The sequence below is a fragment of the Anolis carolinensis genome, chromosome 2 (genome assembly GCF_035594765.1).
Source record: "Anolis carolinensis isolate JA03-04 chromosome 2, rAnoCar3.1.pri, whole genome shotgun sequence".
Taxonomy (NCBI): Eukaryota; Metazoa; Chordata; class Lepidosauria; order Squamata; family Dactyloidae; genus Anolis; species Anolis carolinensis.
Genome location: NC_085842.1, coordinates 69,852,760 through 69,868,496, shown reverse-complemented (window position 1 = coordinate 69,868,496; position 15,737 = coordinate 69,852,760). Strand labels below are relative to the sequence as shown.

General features: G+C 43.4%; 1 protein-coding gene across 22 annotated transcripts in view; it reads left to right on the top strand.

Annotated features, from left to right (window-relative positions):
• cacna1d (calcium voltage-gated channel subunit alpha1 D) overlaps nt 1-15,737 on the top strand; it is a 300,008-nt gene that overhangs the window by 269,075 nt on the left and 15,196 nt on the right. For 21 of the 22 annotated variants that reach the window (XM_062969926.1, XM_062969920.1, XM_062969918.1 and 18 more), the window contains 4 exons: nt 6,192-6,592; nt 7,841-7,867; nt 13,340-13,489; nt 14,812-14,975. In XM_062969926.1, coding sequence (XP_062825996.1) covers nt 6,192-6,592; nt 7,841-7,867; nt 13,340-13,489; nt 14,812-14,975 — 742 coding nt within the window. Of the gene's footprint in view, nt 1-5,496; nt 5,591-6,191; nt 6,593-7,840; nt 7,868-13,339; nt 13,490-14,811; nt 14,976-15,737 lie in introns of those variants that run through there. The other variant, XR_010002620.1, reaches the window with a different exon arrangement.

Here is a 15,737-nt window from a genome sequence, read left to right as displayed (position 1 = left end):
TTATTGCTCACTATATGCAAAATTTCCCCAAGAGTTTCAGTGCTTTTGATTTATATATCAGTTATATACGATTGACAATACTTTAGATATGAATCCAAAAATTCAAATTTCAGGCTTAGCCAAAATTGTCTGTTCTTAGACATTATATTGTGGGTCAGTCTTCTACTTTTGGGAAATAATACTTTCTGACAACCAATTAGTATTTGGCAGAAAATGATGCAATTTTGGGTGGGGGGGGGGGGCATTTCTCCACTCTAGGCTGTTCTCCAGAAAATGTTATGGTATCACAAATCACTAGTAAATAATAGGCTGACAATACATTTAGTAGAACATACAGTCTGTGGAGGTTCTGGAGTGAGGGTAGTATTCCTATTTTAGTGATATAGCAGAGCAAGCTGTGCAGGAGACATATATTTACTACAAGGCATTCAAGAAGGCATTGTAGCAGAATTAATCTTTGCTTACTTGAGAAACTTGTCTAAGTTTTAGTCAGTTTTTCCCCCCTTCTCAATTAAAAGAGGTATGGAAGTTCAGAGTGCTGAAGTCCAAGCCCAGGCTTCAGTGTAATATTACCTTGGTTCATTTGCTGTGTTATTCTATGAGGAGACTATCAAAGTCTGAGGCTGCCACTGGTGAATTTATCAATGGGATCTTTAATTATTCTATAGTCATATTCTTACAATTCAGTACATAAAATTTTGAAGCATAGATATGGATCCCATTTACAGATAATGTTTGATTTATTTTCAACACTCCTGTCCAAAAGTCTCTGAAAGCATTTAGAAGAAAACCACGTAGAACCTTTATGTTGACACCAGGAATCTTTCTCACTCTCCTATGCTTCCTGTACCTCTGAGCCAGTGCCAAACTCTGCACAAAGGAAACTGATGCTTCCTTTTTTATCTGTCTTTGTGTCACCTCTTCTGTATGATAGTCTTCTCTGTGGTCTGAGCAGGGGTGGGATGCCTTTCCCCACCAGTTTGGACTGAGTTACTCTTCTGCTCAGACCCCAGACTGTCCTTGCTCTTCTTTCCTCCTTCAGTCTCTGGACTCCTGAGTACTTGGGAGAATAAGAGGGGGGAGGGGTTTACTCTGTGGATTTTTCACTTTCCAATGGATCAGTTTGCTCATCCTCCTGCTGATGTGACTAGGTGCAATGCTGATAAATCTGGTGCCTTTGTTTGCCACAGGCAACTGAACTATCAGATAATGTTCTGCATTTAAACATCTCTCTCCTTCTTGAGCAGCTGTCATTGCTACAGAAATGAGATCTCTTAGATGTTTTTCTCTTTTATGTCAGAGTGCGACAGAAGCTTTGAAGCTTTGGAGCACAGAAGAATGGACACTTTGAGACTTCAGTAAAAGCAAAAATATAGCTTTACTGAGTAGAGCAAATATACAGCACACACTAGCATTGACATCCAAACTAACAGACAGAAACAAGACAAAAGACACTGAAGTAAGAGGAACCCTCCCTACGTGTTCCAGGCACACTCAGGGTCACATCTTCACAGTTCATTAGAGGCTTGACTGATTAACCCTTTCAGTGTCAATACACTTTCTGCTGATGCGATCAGATTACATTCACAAGCATTGCACAAAATTACATTTAAACATTCACATTACATTAATCTTACATTAACATTTTATTTGTCTCTACCAAACGTGTGGAAAATGTGTCCCCAGTCCCTTCTTCCCTGGCCATTCCTTGCATTTTGGTTCATTCCAGAATTCCTTGCTTTCTCTTAAGAAATGCACCTGAAAATTCTCATCACTGTAAAGATACCTTAAGATGAGAGATCCCTTTTGTGCCCCTGCTTTTCTCCTTGTGTTCCCTGAGTAGTATTTATCTCCAAGTGCCTCTCCCTCTTTGCAAAAAGCCATCCAATTTGAGGGCCACATATTTAGGCAAGTCCATGTTTCTTTATGTTCACCCTATCTCCCACCTGTGTGTTGGTGAGGAGGAGAACCTGTGCTGTGGCTGTGGCAGAGTACATGGGCACATGATATAACTGAGCTGGACTGCAAGAAATTAGACCCTCCATGTACACATCTCCACTGTTTTGGATATTCTTCCTTCTTTTTCTGACCTTGTTTTCTGTCTGTGGGCAGAAAAGAATGATGCAAATCTAAGATCAAAAAGTCTCTGTTGTGGCATTTGCTAAGGTCATCTTAAGAAATGTTGTGCTAGTTACATCAGAAGGGCAGAAAGGCTATCCTGCTGGTGACAGCATTTCTTACAAGCAGTGACCAGAGGATATCCTTTTCCAAAATAGAAAACCGCTCCACTTCAAAACCTCCCAAGAAGAAACTCTTCTGCAATATCATTCCACTTCTAGTTCATTTCATGAAGACTTTAGAGCACAGCTAGACATGATGTTAATTGAAAATACTCAGATATAGTGGTATTTGTTCAGGTAGGAGAAATCCTCTGATTACCATTTTTATATAATAATAATAATAATAATAATAATAATAATAATAATAATAATAATACATTTATTCTTATATCCCGCCCCATCTCCCCGAGGGGACTCGGGGCGGCTCACAACAATAATAAAAACAGTGACAAATTACACATTGTAAAATCAAACATGAAAAGCAGCCATACAATCAATACATACAACACATGTTAAAAACAAGGAGATAAAACAGTTCTAGGCCGAAATAGAGGGCTTCTGTAGCTTCGTGGCAGAAGTACTCAGCAAGGTATCAATAATCATGGTAGAACACTCTCTAATTAAATTAAATGGACAGACAAGTCAACCCCCAAAAATTAGTCATCGAAGGCCCTCTGGAAAAGCCAGGTTTTAAGGCCTTTTTGAAAGGCAAGGAGGGTGGGGGCCTGTCTAATCTCCCTCGGGAGTGAGTTCCAGAGGCGGGGGGCCACAGCGGAGAAGGCCCTCTCTCTCGTCCCCACCAGCCGCAACTGCGAAGGTGGTGGGAGCGAGAGGAGGGCCTCCCCCGAAGAGCGAAGAGATCGTGCAGGTTCATAGGGGGAGATGCGGTCTCTAAGGTAGGTGGGTCCCAAACCGTTTAGGGCTTTGTAGGTGATAACCTGCACCTTGAATTGGGCCCGGAAAATAAACGGCAGCCAGTGGAGCTCCTTAAACAGAGGCGTAGAACGCACCCTGTAGTTTGCTTCTGTTAGAAGCCTGGCTGCCGAGCGCTGAACTAATTGCAATTTCCGGGCTGTCTTCAAAGGCAGCCCCACGTAGAGAGCATTGCAATAGTCCAGTCTAGAGGTAACTAAGGCGTGGACCACCGTAGTCAGATCAGACTTCTTGAGGTATGGTCGCAGCTGGCGCACAAGTTTTAGTTGTGCAAAGGCCCTCCCGGCCACGGCCGACACCTGAGCCTCAAGGGTCAGCCCCGAATCCAGGAGGACCCCCAAGCTGCGGACCTGCGCCTTCAGGGGGAGTGCAACCCCGTCAAGCACAGGTTGCCACCCAATACCCCGATCGGACTTTCGACTGACCTGGAGGACCTCTGTCTTATTAGGATTAAGTCTCAGCTTGTTTGCCCTCATCCAGGCCAACACAGCGGCCAGACACTGATCCAGTATCCGAGGGGCTTCCTTGGATTTTGGTGGAAAAGAGTAGTAGAGTTGGGTGTCATCCGCGTAGAGATGGCACCGAACTCCAAAACCCCAGATGACCTCGCCCAGCGGTTTCATGTAGATATTGAAAAGCATGGGGGACAGAATAGAACCTTGCGGGACCCCACAGGACAATGGCCAGGGGTCCAAGCAGGTGTCCCCCAGCTTCACCATCTGGGAACGCCCCTCTAGGAAGGACTGAAGCCACTGCAGAACAGTACCCCCAAGGCCCATCCTGGAGAGACGTCCCAGAAGGATACCATGGTCGATGGTATCGAAAACCGCTGAGATATCCAAGAGAACCAGCAGGGTCACACTCCCCCTGTCCAGCTCCCTGCGGAGGTCATCCACCAAGGCGACCAAAGCCGCTCGGTACTGAAACCAGGCCTGAAGCCAGACTGCGATTGGTCCAGAGAATCCGTATCATCCAAGAATCCCTGGAGCTGAGAGGCAACCACCCGCTCCAAGACCTTGCCCAAAAATGGAAGGTTGGAGATTGGTCTGTAGTTATGCAAGTTGGTCGAATCTAGGGAGGCCTTCTTTAAGATAGGTCTCACCACCGCTTGTTTTAGATTAGATGGAAATCTACCCTGCTCCAAAGAGGCATTAATTATTCTCACAAACCAATCAACCAACCCACCACTGGCCTGTTTTAAAAGCCAAGATGGGCAAGGGTAAAGGGCACAGGTGGTCGCCCTCACCGCTCCAAGAATCTTGTCCACATCATCAGGCTGCACAAGCTGAAACGAATCCCACAAGATCGAACAGACAGAAGCCTCGGTTACCTCACCTGGCAATGCAACAAGGCCAGCATCTAAGTCGGAACGAATCTGAGCGACTTTGTCTGCAAAATGGTGAGCAAACTCGCTACACCGAGTTGCCGGGATGTCAGGTGCCCCCCCAGCCTGAGGAGGGTGGAGGAGCTCCCCAACAACCCGAAACAGCTCTGAGGATCTAGTTGTTGCAGACGCGATGCGGGCAGTCGAGAAAGCCTTCCTGGCTGCTCACAACGCCGCGGAATAGGCCCTAATAGGCTCTAGACCGTGCTCGGTCAGATGCATCACGAGTTGTCCGCCAGTGGCACTCTAGTCTCCTCCTCGCACGTTTCATCTCCGCCAGCTCCCCAGTAAACCAGGGGGCTGGGGCAACTCCACGTAGCGAGAGGGGACGTTCGGGGGCGATCATGTCTATTGCCCTGGACAACTCACTGTTATACTTATATAAAAGTAACAACAGCACACTATTGTGGCTGGGTAAGGAGCAGTTAAATCTCTATTCCTAGATTGTGCAATCCTGGTGAACTGTTGGTATTATGATTATTTAGTTACCAACATAAGTTTAGTGGAAGTCAGCTAAATTCAATCACTGTAGACTCCATATACAGAAGCAGTAGATTTTTGAACACCATACTAGAGCCAAACAACATATTACTGTCATCTTTGTGCTTAACCTGTGAGACAACTGCCTTACAATTTGGGGATAAAAATGCAATCTGACAATAGAATAAAGCTGAACAAAATAAACCCCTTCTCTGAAACTGTAACATTGAAGCTTTTAGTCACACTACTAATTTAATCCTAAACACCCTAAAGGCAACCAATCGTATTTGATTCTAGTTAGTACTTGGATGTGTGGCCACCAGTGAATTACAGGTGCTCCAGAATACCTTTCTGAAGAAGAAATTGGCAAAATCAGCTTTGGATATTCCTTGCTTCAGAACCCCCTATGGAATTCATGTGATCATCATAGATTAACAGGTGACTTGAAGATATATATATATACACACACACACACTTTGAACCAGCATGGACACTAATAATGGGGATGTAAGATTTTGAAGGCAGACTCTTCATCAGACATTTCCTTCTGCCAATTGTCATTGCTTCTGTCTTCTCTAGATTGAGCTTCAAGAGATACTGGTCCTATCTCCATCTTAGTCCTGGCTAGACTGCAGCATCTGGGTTAGGTGTAAAAGAATCATAGAGTTGCATGGTATTCACCTTTTTAAATAAGAAACTCAGAGCACTTCACTGTATGAACTTCCATCCATCCATAGAGGTCGAGCTGCATGGATGGTCAACTAGGGCCACATAGCTGGCAAATGCAGTAGGGCCCAACATGGACTTCTGCCTGTACAGGAGTAAAATCACAGGCCTCTATATTGTTTGCAATACCATCATGATTGTGGCATGGCTTTAAGTCAGTCATAGCAAGTAGATAAAAATTTTCTGCTGCTTGTAGTATGATTTTTATTTGCCATAGATACATTTTCAGGTGAATTTATTTTGCTTGGCTATCACCTGCAGGCACTGTAATCTGGGTATCTATGGCATAATGCTTGATAAAAGGGTAAGAAAACAATTGCTTCCTGGCACTGCTAGCAAATTTTGAATTGGACATTATGATATAACTGCCATGATCATGGGCACATTCCATATCACGCCAAGTCCTTGTTTATAAAAAGAGCATTATGACTTTACAACAGCCTGACTTTGGGACCCTGGATGCGCCACATAGAGTATGCACAAGTCTGATGCAAGATTAATTTCCTAGCAAAATATTATATTGATTAACTATTATTATTTTATTTCAGAGAAATGGTACACTCTTTGGAAACCATGTAAACCATGTTAGCAGCGAGACAAGAGATTCATTTCAGCAGATCAATACTACCCATCGTCCCCTGCATGTCCAAAGGCCTTCTATTCCATCCTCGGGTGACACTACAGAGAAAAATGTGCATCCTCCAACAGCAAACTCTTTATACCATAACCATCATAGCCATCACAACCGTCATAGCCATCATAATCACAACTCAGTAGGGAAGCAAGTTCCAAACTCAACAAATGTTAACCTCAATAATGCCAACATGTCAAAAGTGGCTAATGGAAAACACACAAGGTCTGGAAGTCGTGAGCATATATCTGAAACTGGGCGACGTTCACACTCCAGAAGTGATCGTCATGAAAAGCGTAGAAGATCAGCCAATAGGAGGTAAATCCCAATTTGTCTCTAAAATCACTGTTATCTCCAAATCATACTGTTGTACATACTGCTAATATTAAAGAGTTTGAAACTACAATTAATAACTTGTGTTTCTGTTCTGCATTGGAAAGCTAATATTGTCCATTCTTTGATTAATCTTTCAATTCATTTTGGTTCTTTTGGTCACTTATCCTTGGTTGTAATACTTGCCTTGATATGTTATTTAGTTTAAAGATAGTATAGCATCTCTCACCTAGAGTGCTTAGAATCATAGAATCATGGAGTTGGAAGAAAACATATGGGCCATCTAGTTCAACCCTCTGCCATGCAGGAAAAGCACCCTGACAGATGATCCAGTTGGCTTGATCCAGTTAGAACTTGTATTTCAGAACTTGTATTTCAAAGCTAATTGAACTCCATCAAAACTGAAGGTTCTGTGAGCATAGTAACACACTGCTTGCAGATGGACACATCTGTTGCCTTTGTCCTTTACCTACTTGTGTACTGAGGTCCTAGAAGCCTTGGTACATGAGCGATGAAAGTGTGAAACCATTTAACCTATGGTATGTTGCATAAGGGTTTTACTATAATAGGATATTTTGACCATGGTCTCTGTATAGCATTTCATTCAGCTATTTTAATACATTTGGCTATCTGATTCAATAAATCCCCACAAAAACTTCATAGTGAAGAACTGTGACATTCTGATCAGATACATGGAAAAGATTATGCATATGAACAGTCTGTTGTGATGTACTGCAGTTCACCTAAGAAATAATGTGTTTCTGCTTCATATTGTTAATGGCGAGGAACACAAATGGTGAATTGTAGTCTTAATATCTGAAAGGTTGTTTGATTCCCACCTCCAGTTTAAAATATTTCTTTTTAATAAATTATTAATTTGCTGTACAAATATAATATAAAACTTGATTTATCATTTGTTCATTAATAGTAATTATACTGGGTTGCTGTGATTTTTTCGGGCTATATGGCCATGTTCCAGAAGCATTCTCTCCTGACGTTTCACCCACATCTATGGCAGGCATCCTCAGAGGAAATTGGTTTCCAATATAAATATAAATTGGTTTTCCAATATACCTCACAACCTCTGAGGGTGCCTGTCATAGATGTGGCTGAAGCGTCAGAAGAGAATGCTTCTGGAACATGGCCATTCTGATCATGAAAGCCTTCGACAACACAGTAATTACACTATTTCATTCACCTTCACTGATTTATCCCTTTTTCTTTCTTCAATAGATCTCGCTATTATGAAGCTTATATTAGGTAAGTAAGTACATAGAATATGAAATACATACAAGGTCATGCAGTGGCAAATCGTGTGTTTTTAAAATGATGTCAGAAAGCAGTTAAATACTGTGGTGGCCTTAGTAATTGCCCATAATATTAAGGCTTACAGGAATATTTGGGATACCATTAACCCACATCTCCCTCATGCATTTTATAATGTCTGGTGAAAATAAAATATGACATGGAATCATTTATTTAATTAATTATTTAGAGTATTTATTTAGAGTATCCCACTCTTCAGCCATAAAGGCTATCAGAACATCTTACAAATTGCTAATTTGACAATAACTTGCGCCGAAGCTTACAATCTAAATAAAACATGTCACACAAGGAAAAAAAAAGAATGGCAGTTGGAGAGGGGATCAAATTCAGCAGATACTGCTGGTTTTAAAGGCCAGGGCAGTGGAAATTTTCTTCTGGGTCTAAACTTTTAGACTCACAACTCCTTTCCACTTGAGAAATTTTTACATAACCCCAGGTATATAAGTATATAAACTAGGTATAAAAACATAATAAATCAGCATTTGTGGGGCTAAACAGACTGATTTTACTTTTTATGAAGTACAGCATTTTTTGCAGAGTCCATTGTAAACATTGCCTGTTGTTGCTAACAGATTTGTGTAACTGGGTGGCATTCAGGAACCTTTTACTGTTACCAATTTTTGTGCCCCCAACATTAAGCTAAGCAAACCCCATTTGGGGTGGGGACCCACAGTTTAAAAAACAGTGGCCTAGGACACATAGACATTGACCACTGAATGTAACTCGAAGCCATTATGAAAGTGCAGTAGGCAAATTTTGTTTGCTTACATTTTACTTAATTTATTGATGTTAGGTTCTAATTTTACATTTACATGTGGGGTTATTCTGGATTATTTTGTCACTGCATGTTTGTTTTTATTAAGGCGTTGAATGTTTGCCTTTTTGTATGTTAGAATCCACCCTGAACCCCCCTGGAGAGATAGGGAGGAATATAAATGAAGTTTTGTTATTATATAGTAGCTTTACGATGCATGCCACAAAAACTCTAGTCAATATTTAGACTACAGAAAAAAAAATCATCTAGCTTTCCTCATAATTAATGTTGTATCCTTATAAGCACGCATCATGTTTCTGGTCACAATTCAGTTGGACCCTCGTCTAAAATTACAAAAAGCCAGACCTTCAAGTACTTTCTCAAAATTTTATTGATGACCATGGGATTGCTTCAGCAGTTGGGTTTGCAACTGTGATGTGCTGTTGTGAGTTGTTGCCTTTGTATGTGTTTTCCACAGCATATCTTGTTAAACTTCCTTATTATTCAGCATTTGTCCCACTCTCTTTCAATTTGAAGAAAATGAATATGATATTTTCCATATAGAACTATAGTAATATAGGCATAGATGCAGATTCATGATAATATGTTCATTGTAGTTCATACTTACTTAGGCGATCCCTCGTCGTTCGAGGACGATAGTCTTCCAACCTTGGTATCTTGGGCGTGTGTTCTTAGGTGACTGAAGAGACCGATTCTTGACCCGCATATTCTCCCGCAGTGAGGACATCGGTTTCCAGGTGGAAGGCGGTCCCAGTCGGGGTTAGCTTGACGCTCCTTCCTCTTGGCACGTTTCTCCCTTAAGCCCTCCGTTCGTGCCTCTTCGAACTCCGCAGCACTGCTGGTCACAGCTGACCTCCAATTAGAGCGCTCAAGGGCCAGGGCTTCCCAGTTCTCAGTGTCTATGCCACAGTTTTTAAGGTTGGCTTTGAGCCCATCTTTAAATCTCTTTTCCTGCCCACCAACATTCCGTTTCCCATTCTTGAGTTCAGAGTAGAGGAGCTGCTTTAGGAGACGGTGATCGGGCATTCGGACAACGTGGCCAGTCCAGCGGAGTTGATGGCGTAAGAGCATCGCTTCAATGCTGGTGGTCTTTGCTTCCTCAAGCATGCTGACATTTGTCCGCCTGTCTTCCCAAGAGATTTGCAGGATTTTCCTGAGGCAACGCTGATGGAAACGCTCCAGGAGTTTGGTGTGACGTCTGTACACAGTCCACGTTTCGCAGGCGTAGAGCAGGGTTGGGAGGACAATGGCTTTATAAACAAGCACCTTGGTCTCTCTACGGATGTCCCGGTCATCAAACACTCTCTGCTTCATACGGAAAAATGCTGCACTCGCAGAGCTCAGGCGGTGTTGTATTTCAGTGTCGATGTTGACTTTTGTGGAGAGGTGGCTACCAAGGTAGCGGAAATGGTCAACATTTTCTAATGTTACACTGTTAAGCTGTATTCCTGGCTTTGCAGAGGGATTAGCTGGTGCCTGTTGGAAGAGCACTTTGGTTTTCTCGATGTTCAGTGAGAGGCTGAGCTTCTCGTATGCTTCTGCGAAGGTGTTTAGAGTGGCTTGTAGGTCTTCTTCTGAATGCGCACAGACTACGTTGTCATCAGCATATTGGAGTTCTATAACAGATTTTGTGGTGACCTTGGTTTTGGCTCTCAGTCTGCTGAGGTGAAATAGCTTGCCATCTGTCCGATAGATGATTTCCACTCCGGTGGGAAGCTTCCCATCAACAAGGTGAAGTATCATAGCGATGAAGATGGAAAATAAGGTGGGGGCAATAACACATCCCTGCTTGACACCTGATTCCACCTTAAATGGGTCACTTTGGGAGCCGTTGCTGTCCAAGACTGTTGCCATCATGTCATCATGGAGGAGCCGCAGGATGTTCAGAAATTTGTCAGGGCACCCGATTTTTTGGAGGATGGTCCAGAGAGCGCTGCGATTCACTGTGTCGAATGCCTTTGCAAGGTCAATGAATGCCATGTACAGAGGTTGGTTTTGTTCCCTGCATTTTTCTTGGAGCTGTCGAGCAGTGAAGATCATGTCCACTGTTCCTCTGGAGGGGCGGAAGCCATTCTGGGATTCTGGGAGGGTGTCTTCTGAGACAGGGAGAAGGCGGTTTGCAAGGATTCTTGCGAGGATTTTCCCGGCGGAGGTTAGAAGGGAGATACCACGATAGTTCCCACAGTCTGTTCTGTCCCCTTTCTTGAAAAGGGTGATGATGGTGGCATCCTTGAAGTCAGCTGGGATTTTCTCGGTCATCCACACCTTTTCAATGAGCTGGTGGAGTTGTTGTATCAGCTCAGGTCCACCCTCTTTGAAGATTTCAGCGGGAATCCCATCAGGTCCGCTAGCTTTGTTGTTTTTTTGTTGGCTGATGGCATTGCTGACTTCTTCCAAACTAGGCAGTGCTGCAAGCTCATCCCTGGTTTGTTGTTGCGGGATTTGTGAGAGGGTCTCTTCGGCCACATTGGAGCTGCGATTCAGCAGGTTCTGGTAGTGCTCTTTCCAACGTAGTGCAATTGATGTTTTGTCCTTCAGAATTTTGGTTCCATCTGATGAGCGTAGGGGCTGTATGCCATGGTTTCTTGGTCCATAAATGATCTTTGTGGCTTTGAAAAATCCCTGAGCGTCATGGGTATCTGCAAGGTGTTGGATTTCTTCAGCCTTCTTTGTCCACCAGATGTTCTTGAGTTCTCTGGTCCTTCTTTGGACCTCAGCTTTTGCACTGGCATAGATCTTTTTCTTGGCAGCACAGTTGGTGTCTCTCTGCCATGTTTGGAAGGCTTTCCTTTTGTTATCAATCAGCTGTTGGATCTCTTTGTCGTTATCATCAAACCAGTCTTGATGTTTCTTAGTTAGGTATCCAATGCTTTCTTCGCAGGCTGTGATGATGGAGGTCTTCAGTTTGTTCCAATGTTCCTCAACATTTTCGGGGTGTTCTGTGGGTAGATGATCTTTGAGTGTTGTTTGGAGAAGGGCTCGTTTGGAGGGCTCCTGAAGGGCTTGGGTGTTCATTTTTTGCCTTGTTTTTCTTCCTTGGAGTCTGCGTTTGGGGACGATCTTGATAGCCATCGTGGATCGGATTAGCCTGTGGTCTGTCCAGCAGTCATCAGTACCTGTCATGGCTCTTGTGAGAAGCACATCGCGGCGGTCTCTGGCACGTGTAATAACATAGTCCAGGAGGTGCCAATGCTTTGACCGAGGATGCTTCCATGATGTCTTGAGCTTGTTTTTCTGGCGGAAGAGCGTGTTGGTGATGACAAGGTTGTGCTCTCCGCATTTGGTGAGAAGCAAGATGCCATTTGAGTTGCTGTTTCCGACCCCGTCTTTTCCTATGATCCCTGGCCACAGGTCAGAGTCCCTTCCAACTCTTGCATTAAAGTCCCCCAGGAGGATGATTTTGTCCTCCTTAGGTATCTCCGATAGGATGGTATCCAGCTGACAGTAAAATTTTTCCTTGATGTCTTCGTCAGCATCTAGAGTTGGTGCATAGGCGCATATGATGGTTGCCTGTTGGTTTTTGGCAAGGTTAATTCGGAGGGTTGAAAGTCGTTCGTTGATGCCAGTGGGTGCTTCAGTCAGGTGCTTCACCAGGTCGTTTCTGATAGCAAAGCCAACTCCGTGTATTCTTCGCTCCTCTTCAGGCAGTCCCTTCCAGAAGAAGGTGTAGCCTCCCTTTTCTTCCTTCAGCTGCCCCTCTCCTGCTCTCCGGGTCTCCTGAAGGGCTGCTATGTCGATCTTGAAGCGTCCCAGCTCCCTTGCAATGAGAGCAGTCCTGCGTTCGGGGCGTTCGCTGTCAGTGTTATCTAACAATGTCCGTACGTTCCATGTTCCAAAGTTCATTTTTCTTTTTTGGCCGCAGAGTGGTGACCCCTCTGGACACGGCAGTCCAGTCAGGGTAGGAGAGGCAGACTATGTTTAGGGCACCTTTTCTAGCCCCTTCCCCGTGTGGGGTGAGCACAGCGGATCCTAAAAAGGGCTGCTCAGTCATGGATACAGCTGCCGGACTACTCAACTGCCTCGGTCCTTGAGGTAGAACGACTGAGTCCATATCCACCGCCCATGTGCCAGTCTGTGACTAGGGGCTTCCAGATTTCACAGTCCTGCCCCCGTCGCCACTCGCTGATCGCCATGGGACTTTTGTAGGTTTGTTTTTATTTTTGTTGGAAGACGCCTGTGCATGATTTTTTTTAATGTGTGGAGGTCGGTGCACGGCCGGTCAACACACAGTCTTCACAGAGTGAGGTTCCAGCAGTGGTGTGGTTAACACAATGACAGTGGCTTCTCAGTCTGTTGCAGCCTTCTTCCGCCTTCACAGCCGTTGTAACATGTACCATGTTATCCTCTGCCTGCTCCGCCGTTGAGGTCTTTGGGTCTTCGGATTGTGCTTGGTCTGGAACCTCCCCTGCGGCCACTCCTGGGAGTGCATCACTCCAGTGCCCACAGGTTCATCGGAACACGCAAGCCCCCTCACCACGGCAAGGTGACAATCCATCGAGGGGGTTCATGAACAATATTGAAATACCATCATGTAGCTACTGAAGATTTATGTGAGAGTTTTTTCTTTCGAGAGGTTGAGTTAAATATAAACTGAATAAAATTGCATTCCCACATTTTTGTTTTAAATATAGGTCAGAATCAGGTGATCGGCATCTACCCACGATATGTCGAGAAGATCATGAAGTTCGAGATTATTATAATGATGATTGTTATTTGGACGATCAGGAGTATTATAGTGGTGAAGAGTATTATGAAGAAGATAGTATGTTGTCAGGAAGCAGGTGAGATTACTGGTCTCCACTATGAAATTAAATCCTGTATGCCTAGCATTGTAACTGTGCCAGTTTAGGAGTATGCTCCACTAGGTTCCATGGGGTTTACTTTTAGATGAGTATAGGATTATTTTGTATGACTGTATCTACACTGCAGAATTATAGCAGTTTAAAACTGCAGTAACTTCCATGGTTCAATGTTATCGTATTCTGGGATATGTAATTTTGTGATATAGTTGTTTCTGTCATAGGGCTCTGGTGCCACAATAAACTAAAAATCCCAAGATTCCATAGGATTGAGCCATGGCAGTTAAAGTGATGTCAGACTGCTATAGGTCTGCACTGTAAGTGCTCTCTACATTCATTATTAAGGGAATCATATGCTCTAAAAAGGGAATTCAGGTAGAGGAAAGAGAAGAAAGCATGCATGCTAACAAAACACATCTCATATTTGTGCAACAGAGAATGATAATAGGCATAATGTAAGTTCAGTTTGATGGTTTGTTTTTAAGTCGTGAACATGAATATTGAATAGGTACCTGCATTTCCTTGTCTGTAACTGTTCCGTATTCATGAACACTACTTATTTATGATTGTAACACTATTGCCACAACCATAAGACCCTCATAATCTCCTTTACTGGGCAGCAGCTACTTGGGCAGAAGGAGATCTATTCTGTCAGCAACTGGAGAAACAAATGACTGACAGGTTTGGGAGATTGGGCCAGGAGAGGTTAGTTAAGTATACTTAGTTCACTGTATTGATCATAGAATCACAGAGTTGAAAGAGATCATATGGGCCATCCCCCTGCCATGCAGTCAAAGCACAGTCAAAGAACCCCTGACAGATGACCATCCAGCCTCTACCAAAAAGCCTCCAAAGAGGGAGCCTCACTCCACTCTCAGGCAGTGAGTTCCACTGCTGAACAGCTCTTAGGCCACACAGCTGTATAAAATCGACATTGAACTGGATTATATGGCAGTGTGGAGTCAGATAATCAGTTCAAAACAGATATTGTGGATTATCTGCCTTGATATTCTGGGTTATATTGGCTGTGTGCAAGGGTCCTTAACGGTCAGGAAGTTTTTCCTCATATTCAGATATAGAATATCTGCCCAGATTAATGCGTCTTTTCCTATAAACAAATATGTATTACGCATTTTGTGATTGCTGAAAACCCCACATGTTAATACTGTCTTTAAATAGTGGGTTAGCCTATCCATTATAGAATGAATCAGCAAGGTACACTTCTGCATTATTGTTTAGGAGCCACTCGGCAAAAGGCTAATTGCTAGTGTGGTTGTCATTAACAATCTGCTTCTTCACCTCAGGCACAGACGTGACTATCACAGCAAATATCACTGTAATGACTTAGATTATGAACGACCAAAAGGTTATCATCACCCCCATGGTTTTTATGAGGAAGATGAGTCACAAATGTGTTATGATTCAAAAAGATCTCCAAGGAGACGGCTGCTACCTCCAACTCCTACACGTGAGTAGACAAGAAAGACTGGTAGCATTACATGTGTATATATTTCGTTTCTCATTGGATGCATCCAATGATTCCTATGCCATCACACTTGGGGAGACAAGTCATTCAGAAACACTAGAATGTTGTTTAATAAGGAAGAACTTTACACTGCAATTTCTTCAGGTAACTGCCAAGCACATGATATCATGAACTTTTCCTTTTTGCCCTAACCTTCCCCATACTTCCTTCAGAGCAGCCACAGAGAGGAGAGTGGAGAATTTGCAGCTCTCTTCAACTAACTGGGCTTAGTAACAATTGAATTGTATTTAATTTTTTGTATATTTGTAGCAATTTGAGTTTTTCTTTTCCTTGTTTGACTTTTTAAGCTTCCTAAATGAAACGAACAAATCAACAAGCCAATGCCATTAACTGTGATTAATGCTGACAATGGCATGTCCAAATAAACCAAGTTTTATCAACCATCCTCAGATATTGACTTATTCACACAAATGGTTAAAATTAACTGCTGCTGGTCTGGGTTCCCACATCACAACAGACCATGGTTAGGTGAGTCACAATCGTGGCAGCATGAGGTTATGGTAGAAAGTGAGGTAATTACTTCAGATTCTAGGAGCCCCAGCGGTGCAATGGGTTAAACCCTTGTGCTGGCTGAACTGCTGACCTGAAGGTTGGGTTGCTGACCTGAAGGTTGCCATTCAAATCCACAAGCCAGAGTGAGCTCCTGTCTGTCAGCTCTAGCTTGCGGGGACATGAGAGAAGCCT